At 39.4% G+C, this 19065-nt stretch overlaps 1 protein-coding gene and 1 non-coding gene across 2 annotated transcripts in view; both read right to left on the bottom strand.

Annotated features, from left to right (window-relative positions):
• Positions 1 to 19065, bottom strand: part of LMLN (leishmanolysin like peptidase) — a 59927-nt gene that overhangs the window by 32356 nt on the left and 8506 nt on the right. Inside the window, exons 3-10 of the mRNA XM_008155497.3 lie at positions 17356 to 17386; positions 16385 to 16467; positions 15522 to 15639; positions 14508 to 14686; positions 11674 to 11779; positions 4702 to 4796; positions 1603 to 1720; positions 313 to 420 (exon numbers count right to left, since the gene is read on the bottom strand). Of these exons, the coding sequence (XP_008153719.2) occupies positions 313 to 420; positions 1603 to 1720; positions 4702 to 4796; positions 11674 to 11779; positions 14508 to 14686; positions 15522 to 15639; positions 16385 to 16467; positions 17356 to 17386 (838 nt within the window). The remainder of the gene's footprint in view (positions 1 to 312; positions 421 to 1602; positions 1721 to 4701; positions 4797 to 11673; positions 11780 to 14507; positions 14687 to 15521; positions 15640 to 16384; positions 16468 to 17355; positions 17387 to 19065) is intronic.
• On the bottom strand, positions 11342 to 11448 carry LOC114227771 (U6 spliceosomal RNA). Its single transcript, XR_003613842.2, has one exon. It is a non-coding gene; the product is annotated as a U6 spliceosomal RNA (small nuclear RNA).

Raw genomic sequence — 19065 nt, 5'->3', positions numbered from 1 at the left:
AGCACTTTACTACCTTGGAGAAATGTTTAAGGTAAGTATCATTAAGTGAAGAAAGTTATAGAAATGTACGAACCACTTCTTTAAAAGTATATATGTTAGTTCATACTTCTGAAAGGATATACAAAAAACTTAAAAAGTGATTACTTCAGGAAAGTGGATCTGGAAAACTAAAGGGCAAAAGAGACTTAAAATTTTTTTACTTTACTAGTATATGCTATTACACTGTTTGAATGACTTTTTACCATAAGAAAAAATAAGTCTAGTAACATTTAAAGAAAAAACAGATTTAGTACAATTTTAATGTAAACTTACCTCTAATAACCGCTTTTCCCAATGGTTGAGTTCAGTGCCCATACCACCTTGATTTTCAAGTTCCATTCCTTCCAGAATTGGACAGTTAAAATGTTTTCTTGCTTCATCCTTAAAACCAGAAAAAAATATAAGCCCTACAAAAGTACAGTAGGATAATGGCAAATGATCACACTAGATGTAATAAAGAATTAAAGAATTACTTTGGTGCCTTAGCTGGTTTGGCTCATTGGATAGAACGTCAGCCTGTGGACTGAAGGGTCACGGGTTCAATTCCGGTCAAGGGCCCATGCCCAGGTTGCAGGCTCCATTCCCAGCAGGGGGCGTGCAGGAGGCAGCCGATCAACGATTCTCTCTCATCATTGATGTTTCTATATCTCTCTCCCTCTCCCTTCCTCTCTAAAATCAATAAAAATATATTTTAAAAATTGTTTTTAAGAATATAATTTGGTTCTGCCTGTCCTTCAGTTAGAGACTTCCAGGGATGGAAAATATACCAAGAGCAGTGTAAAAGTTCAAGACTCTTAGAGAGAGCTGTGTTCAGTCAAGGAGGGAGAATAAGTTTCTGTCATTACATAAACATGTGATGGTTAATTTTATGTGATCTTGGCTGGGCTGCAGTGCTTAAATATTTGGTCAAAAGTTAGTCTGGATATTTCTATGTGGATGCTTTTCGATGAGATTAGCACTAAACTTAGAGGATTTTGAGTAAAGCAAATTTATAGATGGGCCTCATCCAATCAGTTAAGAGCCTTAACAGAACAAAGACTGACCTTACCTAACAAGAAGGAATTCAGTCAGCAGACTGCCTTTGGATTCAAACTACAACTCTTCCCTGAGTCTCCAGCCTGCCAGCCAACTCTCTCAGATTGTAGATTCTCTAAACTTCCGCAATTACATGAGGCAATTCCTTAAAATGAATCTCTTCCTTCTCCCTTCCCCCACGTCAACACATCCTGTGGGTTCTGTTTCTCTGGAGAACTCTGACTAATACAGACTCCAAATTAAATGATCCGCAATTATGCAATAGTGCCAGTAATACTAAGAGGTATGTAAACAGAGGAGCACTGACTTAAAGCAATGGGTGGAAGGGGAACCAGGAGTCCATGCCAAATTTCCATTTCCTCAGATTTCTCTGGGTGTGTAGCTTTATTGTATTGCCTTTCTATTCTTTTTCCTACTATAGGCTCTAAAATGTAATCATAGTTCTTAAATAATAATGATTAGTAGAGGACCATTATGAAGGAAAAGAGCTGATGGCTCATGAGACATTAATAATTTAGTAATACTTACGACAACACGAGGTGTTACTAGGAGATACACAGTGTGAGGAACTATCTTGTTATCTCGAACATCCCATAATCTCTCCACTTTTTGAACTACTTTATCACTCCATTGATATAATCCAAGACTGTAGTTAAAGGATAAGAAGACAGTCACTTTTGCAAATTTACCACATTAAATGTGCTTATGAATATCAATAAAATTAAAATTTTCAAGCTTACTAAAAGTACTTGATAACATTTTCTCATTTAATCTTTTCAACAACATCATGAGATTGTCATCACCATGCCATAGATAAAGACACAGAAGCTTAGAGAGATGAAGTAAGTTGCTCAAGTCCACATAGCCAATTCTTGGCTACGACAACAATGAATTCTTTCCTTTTAAGGCATTTATTGGGGGAAAAAGCAAGTCCAGAGACATATTCAAGTATATAAAGAAACTTAAACCAAAAAAGAGATGGCACTTTAATTTAGTGGGAAAGTATAATAACTGTGTAAAACCGGTTATCCATCTAGGAAAAAAAGTTAAATCCCTATTTTGTCCCATATAAAGAAATAAATTCCAGACAGATGGCAGCAAAAATAGTAGAGTAAGGACCTCTGAAAATTCTCTACTTTGTGAAAGCCATGAGAAAAGTAGCAAAATTGTCCAAATCAACTTTTTTAGAACTCTGGAAATTAACCAAAGGCTTGCAGCAATACAGGAAGCACTTAAAAATGGATGAATCTGATAAATTAAGAAAAATGAATTGTAAGAACAGCAAGCTTTGTGGTGATTTCCCATGCCCTCTCTCCCGTCTTATGGCAGGCTTGAAAACCAAAAGCCCAGACATGGCAAAAACCAGCAACTGGGCAGCCAGCAGAAGAATTCATAAAAAACAACAGCTATGATCCAATTAGATATCTACAAGAGACAGTTCAGACTCAAGGACACAAATCGGTTGAACATAAAAGGATTAAAAAGACATGACATTCAAACAGTACTCAAAAGAGAGCTGGAACAGTTTTATTAATACCACACAAAATAGACTTTAAGACAAAAATTATTTCTAGACACAAAGAGGGAAATTTTCTAATGATGAAAGAATCAATCCACCAAGACATAACAATTATAAAAATTTATGTATAGCCCAGCCGGTGTGGCTCAGTGCTGAGTGTCAACCCATGCACCAAGAGGTCGCTGGTTCGATTCCCGCTCAGGGAACATGCTTGGGTTGCAGACTTGGTCCCCTGGTGAGGGGTGTGCAGGAGGTAGCCAATCAATGTTCGTTCTCATTGATGTTTCTATCTCTCTATCCCTCTCCCTTCAAAAAATGAATAAATAAAAATAAAAAATACATCTATACACATCTATATAATAAAAGCCTAAGTAGCCGAAACCGGTTTGGCTCAGTGGGTAGAGCGTCGGCCTGCGGACTCAAGGGTCCCGGGTTCGATTCCGGTCAAGGGCATGTACCTTGGTTGCGGGCACATCCCCAGCAGGGGTTGTGCAGGAGGCAGCTGATCGATGTTTCTCTCTCATCGATGTTTCTAACTCTCTATCCCTCTCTCTTCCTCTCTGTAAAAAATCAATAAAATATATTTAAAAAAAAAAAAAAAAAAGCCTAAGTAACTGTTAAGGTGGAACGACCAGAACGACCCAGTCGCTATGATGCTGACCACCAGGGGGCAGATGCTCCATGCAGGAACTGCCCTCTGGTGGTCAGTGCACTTCCACAGAGGGAGTGTCGCTCAGCCAGAAGATAGGCTCACAGCTGGCGTGTGCAGCGGCAGTGGCAGGAGCCTCTCCTGCCTCCACAGCAGCGCTAAGGAGCAGCGAGCCAAGAGGCAAGGAGCAGTGACCAGGTGGGTGGTAAGGAGCGAGGAGTCCCGGACATCCCCCAAGGGGTCCCAGACTGCGAGGGGGCACAGGCTGGGCTGAGGGACCCCTCAGCAGTGCTCAAATTTCGTGCACGGAATTGTTCCTCTAGCCACATACACGTGAATCTACAAGAAGGTATGGCCCACGAATGTTACCATGGCAAAACTGGAAGAGTCTACAGAGTCACCCGTATGCAGTGGGTACTGCTGTGAACAAACAAGTTAAGGGTAAGATTCTTGCCAAGAGAATTAATGTACGTATTGAGCATCTTAAGCACTCTAAGAGCCGCGATAGCTTCCTGAAACGTGTGAAAGAAAATGATCAAAAAAAGAAGGAAGCCAAAGAGAAAGGCACCTGGGTTCAGCTAAAGCATCAGCCTGCTCCTCCCACAGAAGCTCACTGTGGGAGAACCGTGGGAAGGAGCCTGAGCTGTGGAACCCCTTCCCTATGAATTCATGGCATGACAAGTGTAAAAAAAAAAAAAAGACTTGTGTACCTTATAAAATAAGGATGGGGAACCTTTTTTCTGCCAAGAGCCATTTGGTATTTATAACATCATTCACTTAATATAATTCACTAAATATAAGTTTATGTTGCTTGAAAAAAGCTCCTAGATTTATTGAATTTCGAGTACTGCCAGGGGTTGCCTGGGCAGGGCCAAACCACATGATTTTGTGGGCCTTATACGGCCCTCAGGCCAGACATTCCCCATCCCTATTATAAAGAACCAAAATATATGAAGCAAAAATAAATTTCAAATAAAGTTATAAATGTAAAAAATTTAAATAATAATTTACTGTAAGAAATTTAGGGTAACATTTTTTATTTTAGAGAGAGGCAGGGAGAGACAGAAACACTGATGCGAGAGAGAAATATCAATCGGTTGCCTCGCACAGGCACCCAGACTGGGCTTGAACCTGCAACCTGTGTTCGGTGTACTGGATGATGCTCCAACCACTGAACCACAAGAGCCAGGGCAAGAATAATATTTTTATAATCTTTGGAGGGCAGGAGCTTGCTTATGCAATAAAGAAAAAAATAGATGAATTTAATGATATAAAATTTAAAAAATTCTTCGTATGTGAAGCTAAATGACCTCTTATACCCTATCCTGTTTTAATAGCTATAATTTTCTAAGGCTAGCCATAAAACAACTGTTATTTATGGCACTTAACATGCTACGATTCTCAGATTCAAGTCTTAGTATCTCTCCTAAAAGAGAACAAGAATAAAAATAACAAATACCTATAATTAAAAACTGGAAGACCATCTGCAAATCTTGAAGTTAGAGGATTTCCATCTTTATCATGGTAGAATGCAAATAGCCCAGCAGAGAAACCCTATAAGAAAAAGTTGGAAATGTCTTAAAGTAAAAAATATCAATTCTGATTAGAGACATCATAACATGCTGCTATCAAAAGAGAACACTGATATAACCACATAAAAGCATCAGTACTTCTATAGGAACTTCTTATATTGAAATTGGACAATTAAGTGCTCCATACTTTTGAATTCTAAATTCCAATTACTTGAGGTTATTAAGTGAGGAAACCATAAGTAACAGTAACAAAGATATTCTTTAGGGTATAGACAATGCATTTATTTGTTTAAGAATGTATTAATCACAGTTGACCTTCACATAAACTTACTAAACTCTATAACTGCATCCAGGAAATGCTACTATTGAGAAAAATTAACAATATAGAGTATGAGTGATCAAATATGTTCCTAAGAGCATTCATAAAAATTCAGTGTCTTTGATCCCAAAATCCACATTTAATATATATCTACACTTAAGTAAAGTGGAAATGAGTGTGTGTGTGTGTGTGTGTATATATTTATACACTTAAGAAAGACTGGAACATATATCAAAATGTTAGCTGTGGTTCTTTTGCTAATATGATAATGTGTAAAATCACCCACATTCCCAAAATTGTTTTACAATGTGAATTTTTATGTTTCTAATCACATTTTAAATAGTTTCTAAGGAAGTGTTCAATTTTAATGATAATGCATATTTCACATAAAGACATTCAAATTCCTATTCTCTATCCCTCCCCTTCCAATTAACATGAGAAAGTGGGCAAAAAAATTGCTGACATTTGATATCTCCTATTTCTTTTCTTGCTTTCCTTCCTAATCTGATAGCTAAAACAAAGCACTTTTGGAACTACTTTTTTTTTTTTTAAAATTTTTATTGATTTCAGAGAGGAAGGAAGAGGGGGAGAGAGAAAGAAACATCCATAATGAGAGAGAAGCATGGATCAGCTGCCTCCTGCACACCCCCTACTGGGGAATGAGCCTGCAACCCGGGCACATGAGCCCTAATTGGGAATCAAACCGCAGCCTCCTGGTTTATAGGTTGATGCTCAACCACTGAGCCACGCCGGCCGGGCTGTAATTACTTCTTTATGTATATCTTATACATTGAGAATATGCTACAACTTATATTCAAACTAGAGGCCCGATGCACAAAATTCATGCAAGAGTAGGCCTTCCTTCCCCTGGCTGCTGGCACCAGCTTCCCTCTGGCACCCGGGACCCGGGCTTCCCTCCGGCCACTGGCAGGCACCTGGAACCTGGACTTCCCTCACAGCCCTGGCTTCATCCAGAAAGTGGACCTGAAGGACATCCAGAAGGACGTCTGGTCTAATTAGCATATTGTGCTTTTATTATTATAGATAAGTAACAATCATAAATGATCATTTCTTTGCTTACATAACTGTGGCCTCTGTCATTCAAGACTTGCCAAAATGATTAATGGAATCCATATTAGTCTTGTATTCCTGTATTTCTTCTTATTTAACTTCTAAAGATGCAAAGGATACTTAATGGAATCAGCTCAGAACATCTAAATAGTTTTAAATATACAATTCACTGAAGTTACATAAAGTTTAAAATAGTATGATTTGTCTCATCCTTTATGATATTCTAAATAAACATTTTCTTACCCTATCAACTAGAAAGTTTTTCTAAGCACTCATATTTCAGAAGGATTATCTAGTATCTAAAGTACCATGGATGACTGTAGTTGATAGCTATGAACATATTTAACTTTACAGGGAGTACCTGTAACTGTTAAACATTTAATTCTTTCCATCCTCCAGGATGGTCTTTGAGATTTAAAATAATCTTTAAATTTTGTAGGGCTTTACAATTTTTAAAATAATTCAAATACACAGACAAGTTTCAAAAGCCTAATAGAAACTTATGCATCCTCTTTAAAAGGATTTAAGATGTTAGTTTTTCCATATTTTCTTCAGGTTTTTGGTTTTTTTAAAGAGGTAAAACACTCCAGAGTAAATACTGCTGAAGCCTCACTACCTAACACTTTTTCCTCCCTCTCTTCCCAGAAGTAACCGCTACCTTGAAATCAATTTGCATAACTCTCATACATGTTTTTACATTCAACGGCATCTCACTTTTATTTGAAATTACCTGACTATTAAAGCAAGTGTGAATACCTTCTCATACATTTCTTGGCCAAATAAACCTTTTCTTTCTTTTTTTAAAAATAAATCTTTATTGTTCAGATTATTACAATTGTTCCTCTTTTTTCCTCCCATAGCTCCCCTCCACCTGGTTCCCATCCCTTCTGCCCTTACTCCTGCCCCACTATCCTCCTCCATAGGTGTATGCTTTTTGTCCAGTCTCTTCCCGCACCCCCTTCACCCCTTCCCCCCCCGAGAACTGTCAGTCCACTCCCTTTCTATGCCCCTGATTCTATTATATTCACCAGTTTATTCTGTTCATCAGATTTTTTATTCACTTGATTTTAGGATTCACTTGTTGATAGATATGTATTTGTTATTCATAATTTATATTTTTACCTCTTTCTCCTCTTCCTTCTTCTTCAATAATACCCTTCAGCATTTCATATAATACTGGTTTGGTGGTGATGAACTTCTTTAGCTTTTTATTGTCTGTGAAGCTCTTTAAATGCCCTTCAATTCTGAATAATAGCTTTGCTGGGTAGAGTAATCTTGGTTGTAGGTTCTTGCTATTCATCACTTTGAATATTTCTTGCCACTCCCTTCTGGCCTGCATAGTTTCTGTTGAGAAATCAGCTGACAGTCATATGGGTGCTCCCTTATAGGTAACTGTTTTTCTCTTGCTGCTTTTAAGATTCTCTCTTTGTCTTTTGATCTTGGCATTTTAATTATGATGTGTCTTGGTGTGGTCCTCTCTGGATTCCTTTTGTTTGGGGTTCTGTGCGCTTCCTGGACTTGTAAGTCTATTTCTTTCACCAGGTGGGGGAAGTTTTCAGTCATTATTTCTTCAAATAGGTTTTCAGTATCTTGCTCTTTCTTCTTCTGGCACCCCCATGATTCTGATGTTGGTACACTTGAAGTTGTCCCAGAGGCTCCTTACACTATCTTCATATTTTTGGATTCTTTTTACTTTTTGCTTTTCCGTTTGGGTGTTTTTTGCTTCTTCGTATTTCAAATCTTTGACTTGACCCTTGCGATTCTCTAGTCTGCTGTTTGATCTCTGTATATTATTTTTTATTTCAGTCAGTGTATGCTAATTTCAAGTTGGTCCTTTTTCATATCCTAGAGGGTCTCACTAAATTTATCGGCCTTTTCTGGAAAATTCTTGAAAAACCTTATAACCGTGGTTTTGAACTCTATATCCAGTCGTTTGCTTTCCTCCATTTCTTTCATTTGTGACCGGTTTCTTTGTCTCCCCATTTTGGCTGCTTCCCTGAGTTGATAGAGTGGCTTTGTGTGCTAGGTTTCCTATAGGGCCCAGTGGCTCAGCCTCCCCAGTTACCTGAGGTGGACACTCTTGGTGCTCCCCTTTGTGGACTGTGTGCACAGTCTTGTTGTAGTTAAGCCTTTATTGTTGTTGGTATCACTGGGAGGAATTGACCTCCAGGCCAATTGGCTGTGAGGATCAGCTGTGTATACGCTGGGAGAAGGGAGAACTTCTGTGCTAGAGTCACCCTTATGAGACAAGACTTGCTTCAGTGGGGCTTTGATGCTCACTGAGTCTGCCCCCTGAGTGTGTCCCTTATGGATCTGAGGAGTTGTAATCTGGATGGTCCCACTCTGACCCCTGGGTACACTGGCTCTTGGATCTCCAAGGAGGTGCTAATTTAGCCTCTGCCTGAGGTCACCCAGCAGGAGCTACAGAGAGATCTACAGATTCCTCTTCTTTGTTTGGGTTTTGGAGGTGCCCAGATGAGGCCCAGCTGTGAAGCAATGCAAGCTGCTGAGGGACCTTGGGCCTTCTTTTGGATGTTCTGGATCTCACTGACTCAGCTGCAGTTTGTATGGTAAGTTTAGATTTCAAAGGACCAGGCCATTCATATGCAAAAGCCTCTGTGCTCAGCTTGGATGGGGTGGAGTCTCAGGGCAGAGCAAACAGCAATGGCTTCATGGGGCGGGACCTCAGGGTGGAGCAAACAGCAATGGCTTCCCGTCAGCCCTGCCCTAAGAGGCCCCTGGGTCTCAGTGTCCTGCGGTAATCGCTGCAAGCACCTCAAAGAAAGCCACCCTCGAGTTCTGCCCGCTTCCAGACAGTCGAGTTTCTCCCCAAATGAGTCTGGGTCCCCAGAGTCTTGCCCGGAACTGGAGTTCAGAGCAGTCAGGAGCTTTTGTCTCCCTCCCTATTGAGAAAGTCAGCCGCGTTCTCAGGTGCCAGCCCTCTCCGTGTGCGCGCCTCCGTACCTCTGCCTTCCGCAGCTCCTGTGAGTCTCAGTGTGCTTTTCTCTTTCCTTCTAGTTGTAGAATTTCCACTCAGCCAGCCTTCTTGTGGTTCTGGATGATGTCCGTTTTGTCTTTTAGTTGTAGTTTTGAAATTGTTGTTCGAGGCAGCAGTTCAGGTGTTTACCTATGCTGCCATCTTGGTTTCTCCGAACCTTTTCTTTTGTGAATTGTCTATTCATAACCTAATTTTTCTCATGTTTGGGACCACTGTATTCATGTTCACCTATGAATTAGACTTAAAAACCTGTTGTTTTACTCTGGTTCTCTCAAGTATCTATAGATTTTATAACTTAAAGCTTAAAATGTTACTTAGAATGACATTTGTCTTTCACCAAATTGAGCAGGTTCAACTTACTTTTAACAAAGGGAAAATAAATGACTCATTTTGGAATCTCCTTACTTGAAAGATGTAAGTACTATCTGGTTACATTACAATTTCACCAAGTTACTCAATGTATATGCTGATTTAAAGACTGATGCTTAAGAAGAATACAGACAAGGGAAGCACAGGGAAATGGAGTTGGACTAGTAGGGTAAGTTAGTCCTAAATCCCACATTTTATACTTCCGGTAAATCAAAATATGTCCTTAATATTTGAGGGCCTCCTCAAAAAAAGAGAGTGAGGCTTGCATTTCAAGGTCATACATGATAGCTCACTAAATAAACCAATAAATAATCGCCACTAATTTTATTACACCTTACTATGTACAACATGGTACTAAGCCATTTATAAGTTGTTGGTTTTTTTTTAAATTTCAGTTTCTACTACTTAAAAAAAAAACTTTTTCTTTTAAATTTCAAGAGAGAAAGTGAGAGGGAGAGATAGAAACATCAATGATGAGAATCATTAATCGGCTGCCTCCTGCACGCCCCCTACTAGGGATCCAGCCTGAAACCCAGTCATGTGCCCTGACCTGAAATTGAACTGTGATCTCCTGATTCATGGGTCAATGCTCAACCACTGAGCAGCACGGGCCGGGCCCATTTATATGTTTTGTCTTACATAATCTTCAAGAGAAAAATCCCATTGTAGCATGTACTACTATCTTCATTTTATAGATGAAATTGAGGCTTACAAAGGCTAAGTAATTTACACAAGATCCCAAAGATTTTTAGTGATAGAATTAAAAAGAATCACACCTAGATCAGTGTAATCCATTCTCTCTCTTAAACTTACTGCCATCTACTGTCTAAATACACAGATGGTATCAGGAGAACATGTCCTAGCATCTTAGGCAACATTGTTTAATTCCCTAGACACATAGTCAAAATTCATTTTGGATAAATTAGGGAAATGGAAGAAGTTCTGAATCAGTTAGTATATATACACTTAGAAAGCCTAAATAGACCAAGAGGACTTTTAGAAATGAGATCTCTGTAGGAGATAAGATCTATAATTAGTATATCAGTTGTCATTTTAGAGGAAAGTAAATTTTTCTAAATTACTAAGTTTTTTCTGTAGAAACTTAATTATTTTCTCAAAAATCCCATTTGCCTAATATACTAATTTGTTTAATTATTTTATTTTTTTATTGTCTAAAGTTTTACATATGTCTCCTTTTCCCCCAATTGACGCCCTCCCCAGCCATCACAACCCTGGGCAAGCCCCCACTGACCCAGTGTCTGTGTCCATTGGTTTTGCTAATATGCATGCATTCAAGTCCTTTAGTTGCTCTCTAACTCCCCACTCCCCTACCATTTGTCTCTAGATCGATCTATTCTTTTTTTAAAATATATTTTATTGATTTTTTTACAGAGAGAAAGGGAGAGGTATAGAGAGTTAGAAACATCGATGAGAAACATCGATCAGCTGCCTCTTGCACACCCCCTACTGGGGATGTACCCGCAACCAAGGTACATGCCCTTGACTGGAATCGAACCTGGGACCCCTCAGTCCACAGGCCGATGCTCTATCCACTGAGCCAAACCGGTCAGGACCGATCTATTCTTGTTCATCAAATTATGTTAATCCTTATATCCCATATATGAGTGAGATCATGTGATATTTATCTTTCTCTGGCTGGCTTATTTCGCTTAGCATAATGCTCTCCAGTTCCATCCATATTGTTGCAAATGGTAAAAGTTCCTTCTTTTTTATAGCAGCATAATATTCCCTTGTGTAGATGTACCACAGTTTTTTAATCCACTCATCTGTTGATGGGCACTTAGGCTGTAAAAATATGGAACGCTTCACGAATTTGTGTGTCATCCTTGCACAAGGGCCATGCTAATCTTCTCTGTATCGTTCCAATTTTAGTATATGTACTGCCAAAGCGAGCACTGTTTAATTATTTTAAATAGTATAACTCAACCTAGCTCAAATGCTAATCATTAGAAATTTTCTACTGGCAAAGGCCTAATCAACTGTTTTATGGAACATGAATCTAAGAATCTACATAATCTTAAATGTTAATATATACATCAAAATGAAAGCACAATAAACAGAAAACCAAGGCGCGCGCATGCGCGCGCACACACACACAGAACAGTTAACAGGAAAATTTACCAGGGCATGAATAATCTCATGTTTCACTGTAGACAGCATCCCAATAAACTCCTGAGGCTGGGTAGAGATCATATTTGGACACAGGTTAGCATATCCTGCTATTGGCCTGTTAAAATAGACATTGAATTTTTATTATATTCCAGAATAATATGCATTATGGTATTATTAACCTATACTTTTCTATAAAAAATTGCCCAAGGTCCTGCCCCGGCTGGTGAGGCTCAGTTGCTTGCGCGTTATCTCACACACCAAAAGGTGGCAAGTTCAATTCCCCATCAGGGCACATACATGTTGTGGGTTCGATCCCTGGTTGGGGCACCTACAGGAGGCAACTGACTGATGTTTCTCTCTCTAAGATCAATTAAAAACAAAACAAAAAACTGCCCAAGGTCAAAAAATCTTCGCTAAATATCAAATGTCATTTTGTATAATAACGTCTAACTTTCACTATCTTTTACTTTGAAGACATATACCTCTGTTTCTATGGCATGGATAATCAACAACTATTTCTACAAAAGGATTTAGTCAGTTAATTTTATTTTACTATGAATTTTTAAAATTTCAATATATACCAAATAAAGAAATGTACTGGATAATTCAAATTCTAACACTATTTTACTTGCAAAATCCATATATGACTTCAGCATTTCTCTATATTTACAGGCACAAGGACAGACAAGTAAGTAGAGAGGGAAACGAGATACACTATAGGACAATTAGCAAATCATTCAGGTTGCTGACAGTTGCTGAATCTTCTTATTTCCATCTCACTATTCCCTCTCCTGCCCCAACACTGCCCTTCATTCATATGAAGATCTCTATCTTCCCATTATCTTCTTTCATATTCTATCCCTTCTAGAATCTATAGAATTCTACATCTCCTCTGCACCCAGAACCTGAGTCCCAGAGCTGACTAGGACCCAGAGTAATTCAGTCAGTTTTGTCATGTACTTACCTATCTTTCAAAAGCAAAGGCAAACAATGGTAAGGAACCCCCAGGTCATTTCTCTCATCACTATCGTAACATTTTACCATAGAAATACCACAAACCTCACTAAATTTTGATTGCACATTTGTCTTATTTAAAAAACATAGTATAGATTCTTCATACTTGAAAACAATAGACTTACACTTAGAAAAAGTGTATATATATATATATATAAATAATTCACTTACCAAAACATTGCTATCGACCTCTAAAATACAAAATGGATGTCACTGTCAGGCTTAAAACCCATCAGGAACTTCTATAACATTAGATTAAAACAGCCCTATCATTCTTTTCAATCCATTTCACGAAGTTCTCATCCTCACACACAGTGTCCACTGAAGTGGCTTCCAACAGCAATAGGTATACATGGCTTCTTCCTAACCTAAGCTTATTTATAAGTATCCTATATAATAAAAGGCTAATATGCAGATTGTCCCCTCAGTAGTTTGACTGACTGGGAGTTCAACCGCTCACTATGACATGCGCTTACCACCAGGGGGCAGCGTGGAACAAAGGAAGGCTCTGGCCGGCAGCCGGCAGCCAGTGGAAGGAAAGCCTGATTGGCCCTGATTGCGCAGCCAGACCTAGGGACCCTACCTGTGAATGAATTTCGTGCACTGGACCCCTAATATTTAACTAATATCTTAGGCAAAAAGAAATACTCTATTAAATATATATTCTTTTTACTAAACAAGATGACATATGTATCTGCAAAACATGCAGCACTTTCTTCTTCATTAGTACATACACTCAATATTTGACGAAAAGCTTTTTGAACATTCAGAAGCTAAAGATTTTTGAGTCAATTTCATGGATCAACAATTACATAGTATCATAGTAACACTGCTTTTCATAATCCATGATGCTGATTTTGAACTCCTTACCACCTTCAGTACTGACTGACAGAATAATTCTGAAGCACATACCAGTGATTCAGAAAATTTCATTTTCCTTAAATGTATTACATATCAACAGAAGTGAAACAAATCTTAAAGCCAGCAAGCCTTTTAACAATAAATGAATGTTCAGGACCTCAGAAATTATCCTTATGTACACATGAATTGGCCACATTAACTTTCCTAGATTTGAGAATGTTACATAGAATCTATTCTGAGAGTTGCAATTTCTACTGCCTTTAATTGATTTGCCTGGAGTGTGACAGGCAAACCTCTGCATATATAATAACTTTTCATTTTAAGGCTGCTTCACTGGAAAAATATTTTGGAAATATTTTGTAAATAAAAAAGAGGACTCTTGCCGAAACCGGTTTGGCTCAGTGGATAGAGCGTCGGCCTGTGGACTGAAGGATCCCAGGTTCGATTCCGGTCAAGGGCACGTACCTTGGTTGCTGGCACATCCCCAGCAGGGGCGTGCAGGAGGCAGCTGATAGATGTTTCTATCTCTCTCCCTTCCTCTCTGTAAAAAATCAATAAAATATATTTAAAAAAAAAAGAGGACTCTAAATTTTTAACTGATAATTTAGCTAAGTATAGCACATATAAATATGACAATTAGATGAAGTTATTTTGAACATCTTACTTACAGCTTAGCCACAGAATTGCTCAAATTTAAGTTTAAATTGTTTCCTTAGAGAGGTATTCACTTCTAAAGAAAATTCTCTTGACAGTAGACTTTTTCTTTGGACTTGGTACTGACATTGCCATATATGTAACAGTCCTATAACCTGATTCCGCCACTCCCTGGCCCCCCATTCAGGCAGTGTGCCATTTCTTACTTCTGAAGGCAATCTGGCAAGTGCCAACTTCCTGTACTCTAAACACATAGTTTGTTTTAAACGTTCCCATATTAGATGTTGAGAAATAAGTCTCAGGGGAAAGCTTACCTGTCCATTTTTGCTTCCTGCTGACAATAGGCTGCATAAGAAATGATGTTTTCATGGCTGCACCTCTCGGTGGCCAGAGCACCAACATAAAGAACAAAGTCAGCATCTCGGACCCCCTCTTGGTCTGGCACACCCACTGCTCCACAGGGCCACTTACCCCCACGGCAGACCCTGCATTGCTGCACCCATGGGGGTGAGGGGAGGCAACAGAAGATCAGACCAAAGACAAGATTAGCTGTGGAGACTTTTAATTTATAGTGAATCCAGACTCTGAATATATATAATTTAATTTTTATTTATCCCTCAAATTTATCAAAATCCATACCTCCCTCTACTCACTTCTTGTCTCTACTAGTAACTCTGAATTCATTTTACTAAAATTTCTACTTTATGTAAAATAATCATAAATCTATAATTTTACCTCAAACAAATAATTGCTATTTCTAATCAGCAGCCAACCAGGATGCAAAAAAGAAATATAAAAGGGACCTCTTTATACATTTTTTTGCAGCTTCCTATAAATCTATAGTTATTTTGTTTCAAAATTAATTTTAAAAATTTAAAATATAAATATATTTTCTACTATAAATAATTCATGTATCTTTTTAAAAATTCAAATACAAAAGTATATAAAGTAGCCCGGCCTTATGGCTTAGTGGTTAGGCGTCGACCTATGAACCAGGAGATCACAGTTTGATTCCCAATCAGGGCACATGCTGGGGTTGCTGGCTTGATCCCCAGTGGGGGATGTGCAGGAGGCAGCTGATCAATGATTCTCTCTCATCACTGATGTTTCTCTCTCTCTCTCCCCTCTCCCTTCCTCTGTGAAATCAATAAAAATATATATTTCAAAAAACACTTCTTGGTAACACAGATTCAAAATTTCCCCTAAAGTTATTCTATAGAATAAAAACATTGCTTTAAAAAAAAAAAAAGAAAGAAAGAAAAACCCTTAAGGATCATTTATGGCAAAAAACAAAAACAAAAAACATTGCTAGTAGCAGGCTGAATTACCTGGAGGTGCTGTTCAGGCACTATAACGGGGCCACATTTTGTATGCTCTGCACATTCTCCAGTACAGTATCTGTGGGGATCATTTTCCTTCCGTAGGTATTGGTTTGTTGCACATTGTCTTCAGTTCATTTGTACATCAAAGTTTAATTGCCAAAAAGAAAAAAAAGGGGGTGGGGGAGAAGAGTTCACAGTAGTCAAACACATCATAAAAAACTAGTAACTGCTATATTAGCTCATTAATAGTTACTATTTCAGTTAGAAAAATGGACTAAGAAAAAATTTTGGTTCCATGGGAAATCCTCCTGATCTGAGTTTTCAAATACCCGAATATTTCATAAAACCAATACTGCAGACAACGGAGGAGGGAGAAAGGGGATGTAGCAAGCAGGAAAACTATACAACTACACCCCAGGAAAAAATCTAGTAGGTCACCATGTAATAGAAAGTCAGGAAAAGAATAATTATCCAACAGAAGCTTTTATATTATTTTTAAAATAGCTTGTATTTTGGTCTTTAAAAAAATCATAATAAAACATTCTAGTATAGCCGAAACCGGTTTGGCTCAATGGATAGAGCATCGGTCTGCGGACTGAAGGGTCCCAGGTTCGATTCCGGTCAAGGGCATGTACCTTGGCTGCGGGCACATCCCTGGTAGGGGGTGTGCAGGAGGCAGCTGGTTGATGATTCTCTCTCATCGATGTTTCTAGCTCTCTATCCCTCTCTTTTCCTCTCTGTAAAAAATCAATAAAATATATTTAAAAAAAAAACATTCTAGTATAAATTTCATAATTTTCCATACTGGCAGAATGGGGAGGGCAGAGTACTAAATGACAAGAAAATGATCTGTGTTTAAAGTGACATACCTGCTAAGTAAGATAGTGCCCGCAGGTCTACGAACCTGAAAAGTCTTCTCTAAATAAGAAATAGCTTGTGGAAAAAGTTTGTTCTAAATAAAAGTTAAACAAAGAAAACTAGTCAGAATTATAATCAAAGTATAAATTAATTTTAAAACAAGTACACATAGGATTTAATGCCTGAGGGGAAAAAGGAAAAAGCCTTACAACTCTGGAATACAGATATTAATTAGTTAAAGGCTGCATGGCAAGGAGTAGGGGGAAGAGTAAGTACGTCTAGAAGCAAAGGAATTTCCTCTATTTTCTAGGTGAGTTTGGGGAAAGAACACTAGCTGGAAACTTCCTTCCCTACCTCTATGTAAATAGAATATTAGAAAACATAAATCTGAACTATTAATCTAAATTACTTCAAATTTGGGACTGAGTTAGTTGGTTCCAACATCATGGTAAATTTATGTTAAGAAAATCTTATGTTCAGAAAATTTACTTTAACCTCTATTATTTCTGTGAATGAACTGGCTTAACATGTGTGTGTGTGTGTGTGTGTGTGACTCTCTGTAACAGTTAAAAAAACTAATGAGGTTAGTACTTCTATAAACAACTTTGGCATATCATACTTTCAGGTTAATTAATCTTCAGGAGAAAAAGCATTTCCACAATGGTATTTTCAATGCATTTCCAAAAAATCAGCTTTTTGTACACTATCCTCAATATGTTCTGCTTCCCCAAAACTTAAGAGAACAATTAAGAAAATCAGAAGACTAATTTAATATCAAATACAGACAAAGTCTTGGTGAGTACATAACAAAGACACTTTTGGTGAAAATGATAAATACATTTATCAATTCACTACCAACATCTTATATTCAGTCATTCACAAAATTCATGTATATAGCTTTCTTTACCGCAGTAGAATTTACATACAATAAAATATACCCATTTTAAGTATCCAATTCAAACCATGAGTATTTATTACCTACCTTAACAAGGTATCTTTTTTCAGGGAGCAACCTGAAAGAAGTGACAACATGAAAGATAAGAATTGCCATCCTGGGCAGAGCACTGACTCACTTGTTCAGAATACATCTGGTAGGAGCCCCAAGGAATGCTTTGTGGAAGCATGCAGTATCAAGCCCCCAAAATTTCAATTAATTGCAATAAGTATTTGAGAGTTCACTCTGTGCCAAAGCACAGTGCTAGGCATGATCATATGCTATTTCATTCATTTGGAAAGTTAAAGATGGTAAAGGACATCAACTACTCTTAATAGATTTTTATAAAATACTAGAGGCCCGGTGCACGAAATTCGTGCACGGAGGGGGGTTGTCCCTCAGCCCAGCCTGTACCCTCTCCAATATGGGATCCCTCTCACAATCCAGGACTGCTGGCTTCCAACTGCTTGCCTGCCTGCCTTCCTGATTGCCCCTAACCGCTTCTGCCTGCCAGCCTGATCATCCCCTAACCACTCTGCTGCCAGCCTGTTTGCCCCCAACTTCCCTCCTCTGCTGGCCTGGTCACCGCTAAATGCCCTCTCCTGCAGGGTTGATCACCTCCAACTGCCCTCCCTTGCAGGCTTGGTCCCTCTCAACTGCCTTTCCTTGCAGGCCGGGTGCCTCCCAACTGCCCTCTCCTGCTGGCCATCTTGTGGTGGCCATCTTGTGTCCACATTGGGGCAGGATCTTTGACCACATGGGGGCAGTGATATTGTGTGTTGCAGTGATGATCAATCTGCATATTACTCTTTTAATAGATAGGATAGAGGCCTGGTACAGGGGTGGGGGCCAGCTGGTTTGCCTTGAAGGGCATCTGGGATCAGGTGGGGTTCCCTTGGGGCGTGGGGCGGCCTGAGCGAGGGGCCTGTGGTGGTTTGCAGGCCGGCCACGCCCCCTGGCAACCCAAGTGGAGGCCCTGGTATTTGGAATTTATTTTCTTTCTACAATTGAAACTTTGTAGCCTGGAGCGGAGCCAAGCCTGGGCTCCCTCCAAGGCCGGCAGCCATTTGTGTTGGGGTTATAATTGAAACTTTGTTGCCTTAAGCGGGTGGACCCGGCCAGGGTGTGAGGAAAGCTTTGCTTCCCCTGTTGCCGCCGGCAACCCTGGCCTGCTCTCTCAAGCTCCATTCTGCTGCCATTTGTTTGAATTTGTTTACCTTCTATAATTGAAACTCTGTAGCTTGAGTGGAGGCTTAGGCCTAGCAAGGGCAGGCGGAAAGCTTGGCTTCCTCTGTTACCTAGGAAACCTTGCTCTCTGTGGCTGTAGCCATCTTGGTTTGGGTTAATTTGCATGCTCGCTCTAATTGGATGGCGGGCGTGGCTTGTGGGTGTGTTGGAGGTATGGTCAATTTGCATATTTGTCTATTATTAGATAGGATTAGAGGCCCAGTGCACAGAATTCATGCACTGGGGCTGGGGTGGGGGGAAGAGACTCAGCCTGGCCTGCATCCTCTTGCAGTCTGGGAGCCCTCGGGGGATGTCCAACTGATGGCTTAGGCCTGGTGGCCACGGGAAGTGGTCCTAAGCTGGCAGTAGGACATCCTTAGCGCTGCCACAGAGGCTTGAGAGGTTACCACCACCACCGCTGTGCTCGTCAGCTGTGAGCCCAGCTCAGGGCTTCTGGCTGAGCGGCAAAGTGTACTGACCACCAAGGGGCAGCTCCTGCATTGAGCATCTGCCCCCTGGTGGTTAGTGCGC

The sequence above is a fragment of the Eptesicus fuscus genome, chromosome 3, assembly GCF_027574615.1.
Source record: "Eptesicus fuscus isolate TK198812 chromosome 3, DD_ASM_mEF_20220401, whole genome shotgun sequence".
NCBI lineage: Eukaryota > Metazoa > Chordata > Mammalia > Chiroptera > Vespertilionidae > Eptesicus > Eptesicus fuscus.
Note: the sequence above shows the minus strand (reverse complement) of the source record. Positions and strands in the feature narration are given on the sequence as shown.